The 17,378-nt window shown below is 49.0% G+C and overlaps 1 protein-coding gene across 11 annotated transcripts in view; it reads left to right on the top strand.

Annotated features, from left to right (window-relative positions):
* The window catches only part of LOC147627513 (uncharacterized), a 70,888-nt gene that overhangs the window by 41,702 nt on the left and 11,808 nt on the right, over window positions 1–17,378 (top strand). For 5 of the 11 annotated variants that reach the window (XM_086814431.1, XM_086814430.1, XM_086814428.1 and 2 more), the window contains exon 3: window positions 949–1,288. The exons of 5 other annotated variants lie outside the window; for them this stretch is intronic. In XM_086814431.1, coding sequence (XP_086670557.1) covers window positions 949–1,288 — 340 coding nt within the window. Of the gene's footprint in view, window positions 1–948; window positions 1,289–17,378 lie in introns of those variants that run through there. One more of the 11 variants, XM_086814436.1, reaches the window with a different exon arrangement.

Here is a 17,378-nt window from a genome sequence, read left to right as displayed (position 1 = left end):
CCATTCCTATTGATACCTAAAACTCACGTGCATCTTTTAATGAGAAGGACCTTTCCTTTGTGTCATCTTCATCTATCGACTAGGATCTTTCAATTTTAGGGTCCTTAGTTCCTGTAGTTTTCATACTTAGTTTAGTTGTTGTTGTGACGTTACATCTCTTGTGCCCATGATATTAAGTTTTTGGGTTTTTACTATTTTCAATTTCTCCTCTTTAAATTTACTCTGCACCTATCTATGATGCCACATTCTTGGCTGTGATGTCTCACCATGTAGGTTTGCATGCTCTTCAAGCTTAGCCCCAGTCCACCTTCCATCAAGTATTTTGAAGCTCTTCCACCAAGTTAGATTTGTATTTTCTTGTTTAAGTTGCTGAGAGGATAATATTTGGTCTTGGGTTGTGACTGTCCCGTTGACACCATGACCCCTAAGAAGTCTTGGGTTGTGACTGTCGCCTTGATGCCATGTAGAAACCATCTTGCCTCAATAGACCACCATCCAGTGTACATACCAAAGCGTGAGGCATCCAGGCTGTTCAACCATGGCATCTCCTCATAATGGGGACCTCAGATGCTTGATCTTGCTGAACTCTTGGCATTATGTATGGATGGAGTAATGATATCTAAAACTCGCGAACTTTAAAGGAGAATTATTTCTAAAAGCTGGACAAAGTTTTCAAGCATGGAATTGAGCAAGTTTTATAACAATCTTGCTGAGAGGATAAGCAGCTCTGGCTGTGGGAGTGCTTTCCTGTTTTCAAATTATAGTTGTATGCTAGATACTTGATTTTTGTTTCGATGTGTGAAAATAGAGGGCCCTTTCCTTGTGCCTTTGATGCGCACTTCCATATTTAACAAGACATTACAGCTAGTTCTCATGTATGCTATGCCAATATTTTCTTTTGATTCCCTTCGTGTAATCTCATGGATTGTCATTTCTCTTTGTTATCAGAGTGCCTCTCAGGTGAAATGTTATCTAGAGAAGCAGAGGTTTATAGCTATGGCATACTTCTCTTAGAGCTTATCACAAGGAAGAAGCCAACGATGTCTTGCCTTGCGTTGGATAGGACCTTGCATGCATGGGTTCAAAACAGGTTTCCTGTAAAAGGGATAGAAATAGCAGATCCCATCCTCTTAAACACAACGTACAACCATGAAAACTTGCTATCTTTTATATTTCTAGCGTTGTCGTGTGCCGAGGAGTCCCGAGAAAATCGTCCTAAGATGAGTGATGCAGTTGGCATTCTCCAACAGTTGAAGAGTGGAGAATTGGATGCCATGTCAAATCAAAGGTATATGTTGTATTTGAGTAGGATTTTTGGTGGTTGTTCTTCCTTTGCAAAAGGAAGGTGTTAGTGAGATTTTGATGTTTTGCTGAAAATACTAAATGTAAATAGATAGCTGCCTGATATGGTCCATGGCTTGTCATTGTGTGAGGATATTACATTCATTATGGGCCTTTGCGGTGCAGATACAAGGTCTCTGTTTCTTTCAGTTACTAGGTTTCTAGTTTCAGTTTCAATTTTCCATGATGATGTTATTCCATGGATACTTGTAATCATCTTTTGTCTCATAGGCCCATCGGGCCTTTTGTAAGATGTAAATATAACTTTCTTTCTTTCTCTCACTCTTTCTTATAGACCCTTTGGGTATTTTGTACTTCTTCCGGACTCAAGAGGAGGACACGTTTTTGTTCACAGGGGCTGATATTAGGGCACCATCTTCCCCTCTTATTGCAGCCATTGTCAGAGCATGGAGAAGCATGAGATATTTTTTGCGACAAAGGCTTACTAGGTCTTTGGATGAGGCTGACCGACAACCTATTATGTGGAACGAGTTCATCAGGATGAGGTTGGTCGGCCACTTGGTGCATCTCATTATATGCAATGGTCAGGATGGGAGAGATGCGCATACACAGTTCTTGCTTGGAAGACCTTTAAGAGTCTTCCGGAGGATCGGAGACTTGCATCCACTCAGCATCTTAGGGGCTCTCGCATTCGTATTGATCAGATTGATGCAGCTATTCTGCATGAGTGGCTTTGTGGGACCTTTCACGGAGACTATCATCCGAGTTGGCTGGGAGTTTTTTCGAGGATAGGCATACCTCTGCAGGTCATTGCTCTCTTGGGCTAAGAGGATAAAGATTGCCTCATTTATTCTATCATGCCTGGTGGGAGATTGAGGAGATGTAGTATGGAGGAGATCATCCCAAATACTAGGGGGTTGTTGGTCACTCGGGGAAGCACTGGTTCATTGACCCTTCTCCTCAGATAGTGACTCATGGCTCTTGGTGGTTGTGGCTATATGGTGGCAGTCCTATCAGATATCTTCAGTGGGATCCAGGAGAGTGGGAGTGGATTGATGCCTTCGATCCTTTGAAAAGCCTTCCTTTTTAAAAAAAAATAGAAAGGAGACTTCTATTAAGTATGAAAAAATTTTACAAAATGGAGAAGATACCAATGTCCCACTCTCTCATAAACTGGCCGCGCTTCCTCTCCGCAGTCCTCGAAGATCCTTGGATTTTGGCCCAGGTAGCCATGATGGTGTGAATAATATCACTCCAAATCCTGCAAAGACACTGAGAAACAAGAACGGGAGTACCCTCAATGGCCTCGGTGCATCTAGCCTTCCAGATATTCCAGACTGAGATGCTAGCAATAATCTCCCAAGAGCTGTCTAACCTCTGTGCCGGAGGGACAAAGTGTGAAAGTGGCAAATCCTGAAGACAACACTGCCGAGCAACTCCTTGCCTAACCATAATGGCCAAGCTCCTGTCAGTCCCCTCGAATCTCAGTTGAGGCCCAGACTGTGTCAACCAAATGATAGAACCAAAAGAAATGATAGCATCCAAATTAATCCTACCAAAGAGGTGTGCAATCGCAGACCAAACCCTCTGTGCTTCTTTGCATTCCCATAAACAATGGTAAACTGACTTCGAAACTCTTGCACATCTAGGGCATGCTGGGCAAGCACCAGTAAAACAGACCTCCACTGAGTGGTGGCCAGACCACCATGAAGAGAAACCCAGATAAAGGAGGAAATCTGTGGCTTCCTATAAGAATGCCACAATCTCCGCCAAAAAACCCTCTGAATGTCAGTCGAAATGCCGTAAGATTCCCAATGGGGTCTAAGAGTAGGGACACTCTGAATGTGTCCCAAGATAAGATGTCTGGCATTCCGCATCGTATAACTGAAAAAAGGCATGCTTTTCAAAGGGTTACAAGCATCCTTCCACTCCCACTCACCGGGGTCCCAATGCAAATGTCTAATAGGGCAGCCACCATACAGCCAAAGGCTAACACTCTCTGTGATCATCCCGCCGGGGGGGGGGGTGTCAACAAAAACGTGCTTCCCTAACCTGCCAACAACTCTGATTGGACGAATTTGGGGGCCCTCATTAAGGTCCTACACGTCACATCTCTCCAGGTGCCATCCATCCTGTATAGAAAAATCCCTAGGCAAGGGGAGTCCCATAACCTGAAGAGGAACACCTATCCCAGAAAAAACCCCAAACCAAGAATGATGACAGCCTTCCAAGAAAGATCCAGTAATCCAGCGGTTGGGAATGGCTGCATCAATCTATGCAATCCTCCGGCTAGAGCCTCTCAAATGCTGCGTGAAATCCAATCTCTGTACCTCGGTGAGGCTCTGCAACCTCTTCCAAGCCAGCACTGTGGGGCATAGGGTCTCCCAGCCAGCCGAAAGAATATGCATAGCTGCCCCAAGAGGCCTACCATGCACATCTAAGATCAAATCATTCCACAGAATGGGTTGCCGGTTAACTTCCTCCGCTGAACGCGGGGGGATGTGTACCAAAAAACTCCTCAGGTAGTCCCAGGCCCGTAGGAGGGACCTAACCAAGGGGGATGAAGGGGAGCGGTGAACTGCATCCGAAAAAATAAAGCGTGATCTGAGAGTCCAATCACCTTTGCGAAAAGGGACACACTTCGTGATCTGCTGCATGAGAAAGTCCTTCCATGGCTCAGTGCCTGGAAGAAAGCCCCTAACAGCCAGCTTACAAAGCAAAGCCTTACATTGCATGCACCTCACGGTCAATGATATTCAATCCCCCTTCCTGCTTAGGCCTGATAATGGTTTCCCAAGCAACTCTAGCCCTGGTGTGTGCATTTCCATCAAGCCCTGACCAAAGAAAGTTCAGAATAAGGCGACGAAGCTGGCCAATGCAGCCCTTATGAAAAACCAGCATGAAGGGATAAACCAAGTCGTGGCTAGCAAAACTTGGTTAACCACCAAAGCTCTAGAGGCCAAGTCGAGCTTCCTCCTACTCTAGTGATGAAGTTTGCTTTTAATGCTTAAGAGCACTGGAGCAAACTGTTGTGCAGGGGAGATGTCAACGCCCACCTGACAACCAAGGTATTTGGCAGAGCATCGTCTCTCAATCCAAGTAAAACCAACATCTGTACCCCAATCTGCAAGAGGAGAATCACTGATCCAAAAACCAACTGACTTATGCCAATTGATAGTAGCTCCTACTGCCAAACAAAAGGCCTCCAAGGCTGTCCGGAAAGAACATAAACAAGCATGTGAAGCCTCAAGGAACAACGCCGTATCATCTGCTAACTCAGAGTCCAAAAACTCTTCCTTTGTGCATAAAGGCAGCCTGAGACCCACAACACCAGGGGCAGCCCGAAGAAACCTTCTCATAGCCTCAGCTACAATGAGGTACAGAAAAGGGGCGAGGGGACAGCCCTGCCTCACTGAACGGGAAATCTGAAAACGCTCACCGCGCCCCCCACAAACTAAAACAGTGCTATGAGCCTCCCTGTATAGTCAAGACACCCCTCTGATCGAGTTTTGGGAAAACCCCATGCGTGCCATAGTGCCCTCCAAAAATCCCAATCCACTCTGTCAAGCTTTTTCAAAATCAAGCAAAAGAATGGCAAGAGGCTGCTGACTAGGCTGCAACCTTATACTCAAGGCTTTAGCTAAGATTTTATATGCAGATCCAAGAAGGGTGATGGGCCTCCATTGCTTGATGTCAGTCTTGTCCCCACCCTTGGGGATAAGGTGAATCAGCCCCTCCGTGAGGTATGGAGGCATCATACTCGACAACCACATTTCTTGAAGGGCAACAGTGAAAGCATCTCCAATATGATCCCAAAAACGAATAAAGAAGGCGGGAGAAAGACCATCATCCCCTGGGCATGAACCACTGGAAAGAGCATGCAGTGCGTGAAGGAATTCGTCCTTCGAGAAAGGGGCATCCCGGGAAGAACACACAGCATCTGTAATGAGCCTGGGCATGCACTCCCAAACTTTCTGCCGTGCCACATCTCTCGAAAGAGAGGGCACCTATGCAGTCAACAAAGACCGATAAAATTGTGAAGCAATACCCCTCCAAGGCCCTTAACATTCCATGAGACGATTCTCATGGAAGAGAAGAGGGTTTTTGACCCCCGATCTAAGAGGACGATGGGCAGCCTGAGGACGCCTCTCATAATGCTGGAGGACGGGAAAATCCACAGGGCAAAGTCCACTGACATGCCCTTGTCCGAGGCCCTGCACAGTACCTGGATATGTACGAGAAACCTGTTCGCTCTGCGGGGCAAAGTCCACTGACATGCCCTTGTCCGAGGCCCTGCACAGTACCTGCATATGTACGAGAAACCTGTTCGCTCTGCGGGGCATCAAGGGCAATGGCATCATGCTGAAAATCCTGCAATACACGATCCCCACTGTGCTAAACATCCTGCATATCTCCCCCTCCAAGTAGAGAGGACTCAACAAAATCATCCTGATCTGAGATATCATCTCTCTGCAAAGATGCATCAGCTGACACATCCCTCTGACCAGAAACATCATCTATCTGTACATGATCCGAGGAGGCCTTCCCATCAATCGCACCCGCGGGGCGGGCGTGAGAGACAGCTTGCCACACCTGGCGGACTGAAGGACGGGAAGGAACCAAGGGAGCTGGCGCCTGAGAAGCACGCTTACGAGGCTTCCTGCGACCTCGAGCCCAAGGACAATCTCGAGCAAAGTGACCCTATTGGTGACAAACCCGGCACTGATCGGGTTTACGTGCAATCTCCATAGGTTGCTTCAAAGGGCCACAAGGGCCCGGAAGCAAAACATAGTCCTCAAAGAGCTCAATGTCACGGGCAAGAACCATGACCCTGGGGATAGCATCCGCCGAGGCAGTGACCACCTGGGCAGAAGATGTCAGCAAGGCGTGAAGTGGAGGCACTTGAAGAACCAGCCCAAAGGCAGACCCGATGGCCTCTAACATAGGCCAATATGCGCGACGAAGACCTGGGAATCTGAGAGTAATCGGGAAACAGTTCCGGTCTTCCTCAACAGGGTCAAAATAGCTGGAGTAGGGAAGAAAGAATATCTTGCTCGGGCCCAATGGCAAAGGGCTGCCCTTCAAAACCTCTGAGGCTGCGTCCTCAGAATCCGGAGCTTGGAGACGGGACGGGTGAGATCCAAAGATTCTGGCAATGAGGGTTTCGGCGTAGAGGACCGCAAGCTCGGCTTTGGAAAAAACAATGGTTTGCCCGGCCGAGGGAGAATGATTAGCCATGATGCTAATCAAAGAAAAGACCGACTTGAACCCGGATGAGGAGCAATCCGAACCAAGGGGAAGAGGTAGGCAAGGAGGCGGAGGAAAGGAAGGGAGGGTGGAAAAGGGAAAAGCAAAAAGGAAAGGGAAGCAAGGGGGAGATGGCTGGACGCAAAGGTGAAGAAGGGCAGCACAATAGGGCTGCGCAGAGGGAAGAGGTGGAGGAAGGAGGAGAGGCGGGGAGAGGAGGGGAGGCGAAACAGCGCAAACTGGAGGGCGAAGAAGGCCGGGCAGAGGCACGGGCGAACAGTGGGGAAGGATGAGGCGAAGAAGGGCGGGCAGAGGCAGGGGCGAATGGCGATGGAGGAAGGATGGGAGGCGGAGTGTGGATGGGGGCGAAGCAGGCACAGAGGCGGAGGGGCGCAGCGATGGAGGAAGGAAGGGAGGCGGAGGAAGGAGGGGGTGAAGCAGCCACAGAGGCGGAGGGGCACAGGTCAGGGTTCGGGAGCTAGGCGGTCCTCACCTAAACCTAGAATAGTGCCTTTATTGTTCGGAATGCCAGGCTTCTCCTTACTTGATAGATGCATAGGATCCCTACTCTGAGGCCTCATTGGGAGAGCTATGATATTTCTCCAGTGATATAGCGCAGATATTGGCATAGACTTTGGCTCTCATACAGAAGGAGCCAGATCTCTCATTTCTTTTGGTCATTCTTACATGGTGGTCTCCCCACCAATTAGTGGAGATCAATTTTCGGTGTAGCACCTTCCTGTCCTAGATGTGCGGCAAATTCTGAGTCCGTACAACATTGTCTATGGGGATGCAGCATTGCACAGCAGATTTGGGATCCTGTAGCCCAACTTATGGGCAAATTGAGTGGTTGAGCCATGCATGTGACTTGGGGGGCAGTTGCTTAGCTCTCCTAGTCTAGTCCGCAGCTTTTTTATGAGGGCAGTGGTACAGATTCTGCTTTTTTCATTCGTAGAGGTATTGCCCAGCATGGTTTGTTGTAGGATGTTCCTCACTCTGATTATACACCCCCTAAACAAAGGATTGACACCAGTTGGGAGATTATTGCCAGTATTACAGCATGGCAAATCTGGAGAGCTAGATGCACGGAGGCTATGGAGGGTGTCCAGATTTTTAGGTCTCAGTGCATTAGTACTATATGGGGTGATATCATCCACACTCTTATGGCTACTTGGGCTCACATTCAGGGGCCCTCTCGTTTTGCCCAGGCGAAGCGTGTGATATTTATGCGGGAATGGGACCATGGCATCTTCTTTTCCTCTAGTACCACAGGTCTTACATGGCATCATGATGCTCCTCAATGGTTGAAATCACCTTACATATTGGGGTGATTGTATTCTTTTCCGGCTTATAGCTGTGATTGTTGTATGTTTTTCTCATACTTAATAGAAGTCGATTTCTGGAAAAAAAAAGAAGAAAAAAAAAGAGGACGACACCCACGGACCCTTCTCGCCTGCTAGGAGTTACCTTGGACCGGGCATGTGTACTCCAGGGTGCCTGGTGCCCACGGTCCCTCGGATGACAACCACAATCCACTCATCAGCTCCAAATCCGTGCTCGACCACCATCGAGGTACCTTTCCATGTGATGTAGCTAAGGGAGACCTCTTGGCCATACTCATTAGCCCCATGCTTGATATATTGGAGAGTGGTATTCCATCTATTTCAGGTTGAGGCTCTTGTCATGTTTCATGTTCCTTGTATTCGATGATGAGATTTCCATGGAATTTTTGTATCACTCCCATGAGATAGCTTTGATTTGTTCTATTTTGTTTTTTTGTTCCATCATGAAATATTCCACGGACATTATTGTATCACTTTGGTCTCATAGGCCCATTGGGTCGTCTCTAGTAGACACTTAATATATCTTTCTTTGTCTCTCAACCCACAAGTAGATTTCTGGTTATTGCTAGTTTAGATCCATTAATTAATTAGTTAATTATATATATATATATGTATCCATGTATATGGGTCATGTACTTGGCCATTTCGGCTGCATTTTGGTAGCTAATGGAAGGATCTTTTCCTGGAATATATATATATATATATATATGTCATGCCATGAATTGTTGCAATAGGGGTTTTGTTCATAAAATAAATTGCTATTGCTATTGCTTCAGCCCAAAAATATGAGTTAATATATATTTCAAGAAAAGATCCTTCCATTAGTTATCAAAATGCAGCCGAAATGGCTAAGTACATGACCTAGTCTCAATCAAGGGAGACAAGAAAAACAGTTGGGGACAGAGAGGCTATTCCTTACTCTGTGGCAACTCTTGGAGTTAGGGGCATGAACATTGAGGAGGTGCACCCAGTACTCCGTGAGTTTGATAATTACCCACTATGGTCCTTGGGCTCTGCATCTGGGACACAGTGCCCCCTCCGCTGGGTGCCTTGGGTGTGCCTCTGCCATTGGTGGAGTCTCAAAATCTGCCATGCCTGCTCGGGGGGTGCCCTTGCTGTCCTAGTTGCTCCTCCTGGGAGAGGGGTGGGGCCCTCTGCGAGACGAGGGGGGAGGCTAGGGCGAGAGATTGGTGCAGCTGCCAGCTGAATAGGGGTGTCGCCTGTGGGGGGCTGCTGCGATTGTTTGTCATCAGGGTGGCATTCCCCTATCTGTCGGCAAACGTCGTAGGAGGCTTGAGAAGTTGGTCTTCTGCCTTCAGTGTGATCCATTGACGCAGGGAAGCGACAGGAACAGTGGATGTTTTCCGGGGAGATCACCACGCGCAAAGGTCAGAAGACCCCACTGCATGGGTTACGGTTGCGGCGGCGACACAAGTGTGCACCCAATCATTGACAGAAGCTTGTGGTACTCTTTTAGTAAGCCCAGGAAGAGACCATGACCAGGAAGCCAGTTGTGCCCACCACCAGTGGGTTGGACCTCTATCGAGCTGAAAGTACACATGGACACCGTGTACCGCAAAGGAGCACTGCTGCATGACGTTCTCTGCAAAAGTGGGTGAGTCAAACTCGATCTTGGTGTAGGGGGGTCGAAGTTGTCCTCTTGTTTCTCTTATATATTATGCGAAAATGCAATGAAAGATATCTCGGATGCACAGGACAGCTGGTCGGCTGCAGGAAACCCCGCGAGCTCCCCGAACTGCGCCCCTCCCTCCTCCCTCGCTGCGCCCCTCCTTCCTCCTTTGCCTGGTTCGTTCCCTTCCACCTCTGCCTTCGCTTCCCTCCCTCATTGCTGCCCCCTCCTTCTTCCCCGTTTTTTCCTGAGCTCCCCGATCTGCGCCCCTCCTTCCTCCTTCGCTGCGCTCCTCCATCGCCTGAATCGTTCCCTTCCGCCTCTGCCTTCGCTTCCCTCCCTCTTCGCTGCCCCCTCCTTCCTCGTTTTTTCCTTCGCTGCACCATTTCGCTTCTCTTCCTGCTTCACCCCCTTTCCTCCTCCGCCTCCCCTCCTTGCCTTTGGCCGCCCTAGCCCTCCTGTTCATCGTTTCGCCTCCCCTCCTCTAATCGCCTTCCCTCCTTCCTCAGCGCAGCGCTGTTGTGCTGCCCCTCCCCCGCCCCTCTTTGCCTTTATAATTTCAGCCTCTCCCCTTGCTTCCCTTTTCCTTTTTGCTGTTCCCTTTTCCTCCCTCCTTTCCTTTCGTCCGCCTCAACGCCTTCCTCTTCCCCTTGGTTCGGATTGCTCCTCATCCGGGTTCAAGTCGGCCTTTTTCTTCGATTAGCATCATGGCTAATCATTCTCCCTCGGCCGGGCGAACCATTGTTTTCTCCGAAGCCGAGCTCGCAGTCCTCTACGCCGAAATAGAGAAAGACTCCAAAACGACCCTCATTGCCAGAATCTTTGGATCTCACCCGTCCTGTCTCCAGGCTCAAGATTGGGTCTTGGCGGCTGTGCCCTCCGACCTCGCTCTACACTTGCGAGATGTCAGGTTGCTTGGAAGAGGTTTCTTCCAAGTAGATTTTGATTCTGAGGACGCAGCCTTAGAGGTTTTGAAGGGCAAGCCTTTGCCATTGGGCCCAAGGAAGATATTTTTTCTTCCCTACTCCAGCTATTTTGACCCTGTTGAGGAAGACCGGAACCGCTTCTCGATTACTCTCAGATTCCCAGGTCTTCCGCGCGCATATTGGCCTATATTAGAGGCCATCGGGTCTGCCTTTGGGCTTGTTCTTCAAGTGCCCCCCCTTCACGCCTTGCCGACATCTTCTGCCCAGGTGGCCACTTCCTTGGCGGATGCTGTCCCCAGGGTCATGGTTCTTGCCCGTGACATTGAGCTCTTTGAGGACTATGTTTTGCTTTCGGGCCCTTGTGGCCCTTTGAAGCAACGTATGGAGATTGGAGGTAAACCCGATCAGTGCCGGGTTTGTCACCAATAGGGTCACTTTGCTCGAGACTGTCCTCGGGCTCGAGGTCACAGGAGGCCTCGTAAGCGTGCCTCTCAGGCGCCACCTCCCTTGGTTCTTTCCCGTCCTTCAGTCCACCAGGTATGGCGTGCTGTCTCTCAAGTCCGCCCCCCTGGTGCGATTGATGCGAAGGCTTCCTCCTCGGATCATGTACAGATAGATGATGTTTCTGGTCAGAGGGATGTGTCAGCTGATGCATCTTTGCAAAGAGATGATATTTCTGATCAGGATGATTTTGTGGAGTCCTCTCTACTTGGAGGGGGCGATATGCAGGATGTTCAGCACAGTGGGGATCATGTATTGCAGGATTTTCAGCATGATGCCATTGCCCTTGATGCCCCGCAAGGCAAACAGGTTTCTCATACATATGCAGGCACGGTGCAAGGCCTCGGACAAGGGCATGTCAGTGGACTTTGCCTTGTGGATTTCCCCATCCTCCAGCATTATGAGAGGCGTCCTCAGGCTGCCCATCATCTTCTTAGATCGGGGGTTAAACCCTCTTCTCTTCCATGAGAATCGTCTCATGGAATGTTCAGGGCCTTGGAGGGCTTCCCACCCGTGGTAGGAAGCGCCTTCTGAAGGACCAGCTTCACCCTACTGTTACACGAGGGTCTATGGATGTGCTTTTGTTGCAGGAACACAAATTGGATAGATCTCAGTGTGGCAAAACCGGTAAGATGCTTTCTGGCCACACCTTCTGGTCCTCAGCAGTTGGGACTAGAGGGGGTGTTTGTATTTCAGTGGGAGCACCTATTATGCCTCATGTTATTGGGCACGGTGTTATCATCCCTGCTAGAGCGTAGTGGATCTTGATCATGCATGAGGGTCAGAAATTGGGAATTTTGAATATCTATGCACCTAACGTGAGAGGTGAAAGGGTGGCCTTTTGGGACACCGTTACAAATGTCATTCCCCAAGTTGATCATTGGATAGTGGGAGGATATTTTAATATGGTTGAGCAACCTTCTGACAAGAAGGGTGGACGCGAAGGGGGTTTACACGCTTTGGAGCGAGCCTCATGGGAGAGGTTCACGCTTTCCTTTTTTGGCACGGATTGCTGGACTGAGGATGACTTCCAGAGAAGGCCAAATTCCTTATCTTTCTCTTGGCATAACCGCAGGAGCGGGGATGTCAAGACCCCATGGATCTCCTTGTGATCGATCTTGGTTTTAAACTCGAAACCTGCAAACAAACAACAAGGGGGTGCAGGCCTGACTCACCTCCCAACCATGACAGCCGTGGGCAAGCCCACAGTCTTGGCTGTCCCCACCGAGCCACGAGCTGAGCTAACTAGGATGACGTACCAACCAATATCCTCCTCACGACGTTCCATACTGCCACGAAGCTGCCCTCGCGGGCCTCGAGACTGCTGCCGGCCTCGGCTGCGTAAAGCAGGTGCACGTTTGCACTAGAACCAGGCTCCAAGACCATAGAGCTCTCACAAACTCGCGAGACTCTCTATATCCCAATAACTAACCTTGGCGACCTTTTATAGGCTCTTGGCCGGTCATCGGGCGTCCACACTTGGGCGCCCGCCCGTCCATACTTGGGTGCCCGCCCGTCAGTATATCCCTAACTCAGCTCGCCAATCAGCCTGCCTAGTTCCAAGCTTCCCCAAGCCTCAAAACTGGTCTTGCGTGCGTGTAGCACACGGTAGATACACACTGTGCACATGACATACTCTTTCGAGTCTCGAACCAAGAACGATCATCACGAGGAGATCCGTGGGGACTTGACAGTGGTAGCTAGTACGCAAATCTATCTTCGTGAAATATTTCGCTCCTGCTAACCGGTCAATCAGGTCATCTGATCTAGGGAGAGGATAACGGTTCTTAATGGTCAGCGTGTTCAATCTCTTGTAATCTATACACATTCCCTAGGTATTGTCCTTCTTTCTCCTAAGCAACACAAGTGCACCCCAAGGCGATTTACTTGGACGGATCTGGCCCATCCTCAAATAATCTTCGAGTTGTTTAGCCAACTCATGCACCTACTTTACGCAGCCGAGGCCGGCAGCAATCTCGAGCAATTGTTTAGACTGTACGGGTTACCGCAGGACATAGTCAGTGATAGGGACTCTAAGTTTACGAGTGATTTTTGGAAACTTGTTTTTGAGAAGTTGGAAACAACTTTGAATTTGAGTTCCTCAGATCATCCTCAATCTGATGGCCAGACTGAAAGAGTGAATCAGATTTTGGAGGATATGCTTCGAGCATATGTATCCAAAAGACAGAGTTCATGGGAGGATTATCTTCCTATGTTAGAATTTGCATATAACAGTACTAAGCATACGAGTACAGGTTTTAGTCCTTTCATGCTTATGTATGGTTTTCAACCTAGATCACCTGTTACAGTAGGATTCTCAGGACTTCAGCATGATGCAGCACGTAATTTTTTGCAAGACATGTAGGAAATGTTACAAGTTGCAAAGGAATCTATTAGAAGTTCTCAAGACCGAGACAGGTTTTATTCTAATAGCCATCGTTCACCCAGAGAGTTCTCTGAAGGAACGATAGTGTATTTGCGAGTTCCGAAAGATTCCGAGACTTTACGGACAGGTAGATCTCCGAAATTATCCCCTGGATATTGTGGACCATTTCGTGTTACACGACGGATTGGTTCAGTTGCATATGAATTGGATTTGTCTTCTCATGTGAAAGTTCATCCTATATTTCATGTCCTTAGACTTAAGGAAGTACTGGGTGGAGCAGATCAGTTAGTTACTCCTCAAGAAATTATAGATGTCGAGGACATGACATTTGTTCCGCACGAACCTAAAAAGATTCTTGGATTTCGTGAACGAAGATTGCATAATATGCTTATCACGGAATACAAGATCAAGTGGAAGGATCGTGTTGAGGAGAACGCTACGTGGGAGTTGACTACTCTTCAGAGAGATTACCCTGGCTTTTTAGTGAGCTCAGGAGTGAGCTCTTAGAGGAAGGGGAGTATGTCATGTGCACAGTGTGTATCTACCGTGTGCTACACGCACGCAAGACTAGATTCGAGACTTGGGGAAGCTTGGAACTAGGCAGGCTGATTGGCGAGCTGAGTTAGGGATTTACTAACGGGCGGGCACCCAAGTATGGACGGGCGGGCGCCCAAGTGTGGACGCCTGATGACCGGCCAAGAGCCTATAAAAGGGTGGCCAAGGTTAGTTATTGGGATATAGAGAGTCTCGCGAGTTTGTGAGAGCTCTATGGTCTTGGAGCCTGGATCTAGTGTAGACGTGCACCTGCTTTACGGGACGCAACCGAGGCCGGCAGCAGTCTCGAGGCCCGCGAGGGCAGCTTTGTGGCGGTATGGGACGTCGCGAGGAGGAGATTGGTCGGTACGTCATCCTAGTTAGCTCAGCTCGTGGCTCGGTGGGGACAACCAAGACTGTGGACTTGCCCACCACGGCTATCATGGTTGGGAGGTGAGTCAGGCCTGCACTAGATCTAGGCTCCAAGACCATAGAGCTCTCACAAACTCGCGAGACTCTCTATATCCCAATAACTAACCTTGGCCACCCTATTACAGGCTCTTAGCCGATCATCGAGCGTCCACACTTGGGCGCCCGCCCGTCCATACTTGGGTGCCCGCCCGTTAGTATATCCCTAACTCAGCTCGCCAATCAGCCTGCCTAGTTCCAAGCTTCCCCAAGCCTCGAAACTAGTCTTGTGTGCATGTAGCACACGGTAGATACACACTGTGCACATGACAGGGGATGAGAGCATCTTTGCACGTCTGGAGAGGTTTTATGTGGATGATTGGTCCTTGGACAGAGGAGGCACCATTGCTATTATGCCTGGCACCACCAAATCCGATCATTGCCCCGTCGTTTTGTGTCTCAGGGAGCCTGGGGCTTGCTCGGCCTCTCCCCGTATCCGTATCCCTGACTCTCTTTATCTAGATGCTGACATTTCCCTTGAGATCAGAGAGATATGGAGATCTTGTGACGGTCCGGATCCTCGTCATAATATTGCGCTAGCTCTTGAGAGGACTAGCCATCATTATCATAGCATTGCCTTGTCTTCATTATCATAGCATTGCCTTGTCTAAGAAGCAGGAGGTTCTGGACAAGGAGAGAGCTATTAGGCGTAGGATTGCTGCTCTTCAGAGGGAACATGAAAAGCATCCACATGCGACTTGGATACAGACCTCTTGACCACAGTTAGAGCAGAGCTGCAGTTGGCCATGGATAGTAGGGCTGGGTTCGCCTTTCATGCGAACGAGGCCTTTTGGACTTAGATGGGTGGCAGATGCAACAAAGAGTTTTTTTCAGCACACAGGCCTTCCCATAGCGCAGGGACTCTGTGAGGTACTTGCAGGATTCGCAAGGTGAGGTTCAAATTGAGCGTGATAAGGTGAGGGATATTGCTTCAGAATTTTATCGGTCTTTGTTGATTGCAGAGGTGCCCTCCCCTCAGAGAGATGTGGCACGGCAGAAAGTTTGGGAGTGCATGCCCAGGCTCATTACAGATGCTATGTGTTCGTCCCTGGATGCCCCTTTCTCGAAGGATGAATTCCTTCACGCACTGCATGCTCTTTCCGGTGGTTCATGCCCCGGGAATGATGGTCTTTCTCCCGCCTTCTTTATTCTTTTTTGGGATCATATTGGAGATGCTTTCACTGTTGCCCTTCAGGAAATGTGGTTGTCGGGTATGATGCCTCCATACCTCACGGAGGGGCTGATTCACCTTATCCCCAAGAGTGGGGACAAGACTGACATCAAGCAATGGAGGCCCATCACCCTACTTGGATCTGCATATAAAATCTTAGGTAAAGCCTTGAGTATAAGGTTGCAGTCGATTCTCCAAAGGACTATCCATGATACCCAGAATGGGTTCCTCCAAGGAACGAGTATATTTGATAACATCTTTTCTTTTTGGGAAACTGTCGAGTGGGCAAAGGCTAGTCAGCAGCCTCTTGCCATTCTTTTGCTTGATTTTGAGAAAAAGCTTATGACAGAGTGCATTGGGATTTTTTTGGAGGGCACTATGGCACACATGGGGTTTTCCTAAAACTGGATCAGAGGTGTGTCTTGCCTATACAGGGAGGCTCAAGCACTGTTTTAGTGTGTGGGGGGCGTGGTGAGCGTTTTCAGATTTCCGGTTCAGTGAGGCACGGCCCTTTACTGTACCTCATTGTAGCTGATGCTATGAGCAGGTTTCTTCGGGCTGCCCCTGGTGTTGTGGGTCTCAAACTGCCTTTATGTACGGAGGAAGAGTTTTTGGACTCTGAGTTCGCAGATGATACAGCGTTGTTCCTTGAGGCTTCAAATGCTTGTTTATGTGCTTTCCGGACTGCCTTCGAGGCCTTTTGTTTGGCAGCAGGAGCTACTATCAATTGGCATAAGTCAGTCAGTTTTTGGATCAGTGATTCTCCTCTTGCAGATTGGGGTACAGATGTTGGTTTTACTTGGATTCAGAGAGGATGCTCTGCTAGATACCAGGTGGGCGTTGACATCTCCCCTGTACAACAGTTTGCTCCTGTGCCTTTAAGCATTAAAAGCAAACTCCATCACTGGAGTAGGAGGAAGCTCGACTTGGCCTCTAGAGCTTTGGTGGTTAACCAAGTTTTGCTAGCCACGACTTGGTTTATCGCTTCGTGCTGGATTTTTTATAAGGGCTGCATTGGACAGCTTCGTCGCCTTATTCGGAACTTTCTTTGGTCAGGGCTTGATGGAAATGCACACACCAGGGCTAGAGTTGCTTGGGAAACCATTATCAGGCCCAAGCAGGAAGGAGAATTGAATATCATTGACCCTGAGGTGCAATGTAAGGCTTTGCTGTGTAAGCTGGTTGTTAGGGGGTTTCTTCCAGGCTTTGAGCCGTGGAAGGACTTTCTCATGCAGCAGATCATGAAGTGTGTCCCTGTTCGCGGAGGTGACTGGACTCTCAGCTCACGCTTTATTTTTTCGGATGCAGTTCACCACTCCCCCTCATCCCCCCTGGTTAGGTCCCTCTTACGGGCTTGGGACTGCATGAGGAGTTTTTTGGTACACATTCCCCTGTGTTCAGCAGAGGAAGTTAACCGGCAGCCCATTCATTGGAATGATTTGATCTTAGATGTGCATGGTAGGCCTCTTGGGGCAGCTATGCATATTCTTTGGGCTGGCTGGGAGACGCTTTGCCCCACAGTGTTGGCTTGGAAGAGGTTTCAGAGCCTCACCGAGGTACAGAGATTGGATCTCACGCAGCATTTGAGAGGCTCTAGTCGGAGGATTGCACAGATTGACGCAGCCATTCCCAACCACTGGATTACTGGATCTTTCTTGGAAGACCGTCATCATTCTTGGTTTGGGGTTTTTTCTGGGACAAGTGTTCCTCTTCAGGTTATGGGTCTCCCCTTGCCTAGGGAGGATGATCTACCGGTCTTCTTTTCTGTAGAGGATGGATGGCAGTTGGAGAGATGTGACGTGCAGGACCTTATTGAGGGTCCCCAAATTCGTCGAGTCAAAGTTGTTGGTAGGTTAGGGAAGCACGTTTT

The sequence above is a fragment of the Cibotium barometz genome, chromosome 20 (assembly GCF_041138505.1).
Source record: "Cibotium barometz isolate CiBa-2024 chromosome 20, ASM4113850v1, whole genome shotgun sequence".
In the NCBI taxonomy this organism is placed as follows: Eukaryota; Viridiplantae; Streptophyta; class Polypodiopsida; order Cyatheales; family Cibotiaceae; genus Cibotium; species Cibotium barometz.
Note: the sequence above shows the minus strand (reverse complement) of the source record. Positions and strands in the feature narration are given on the sequence as shown.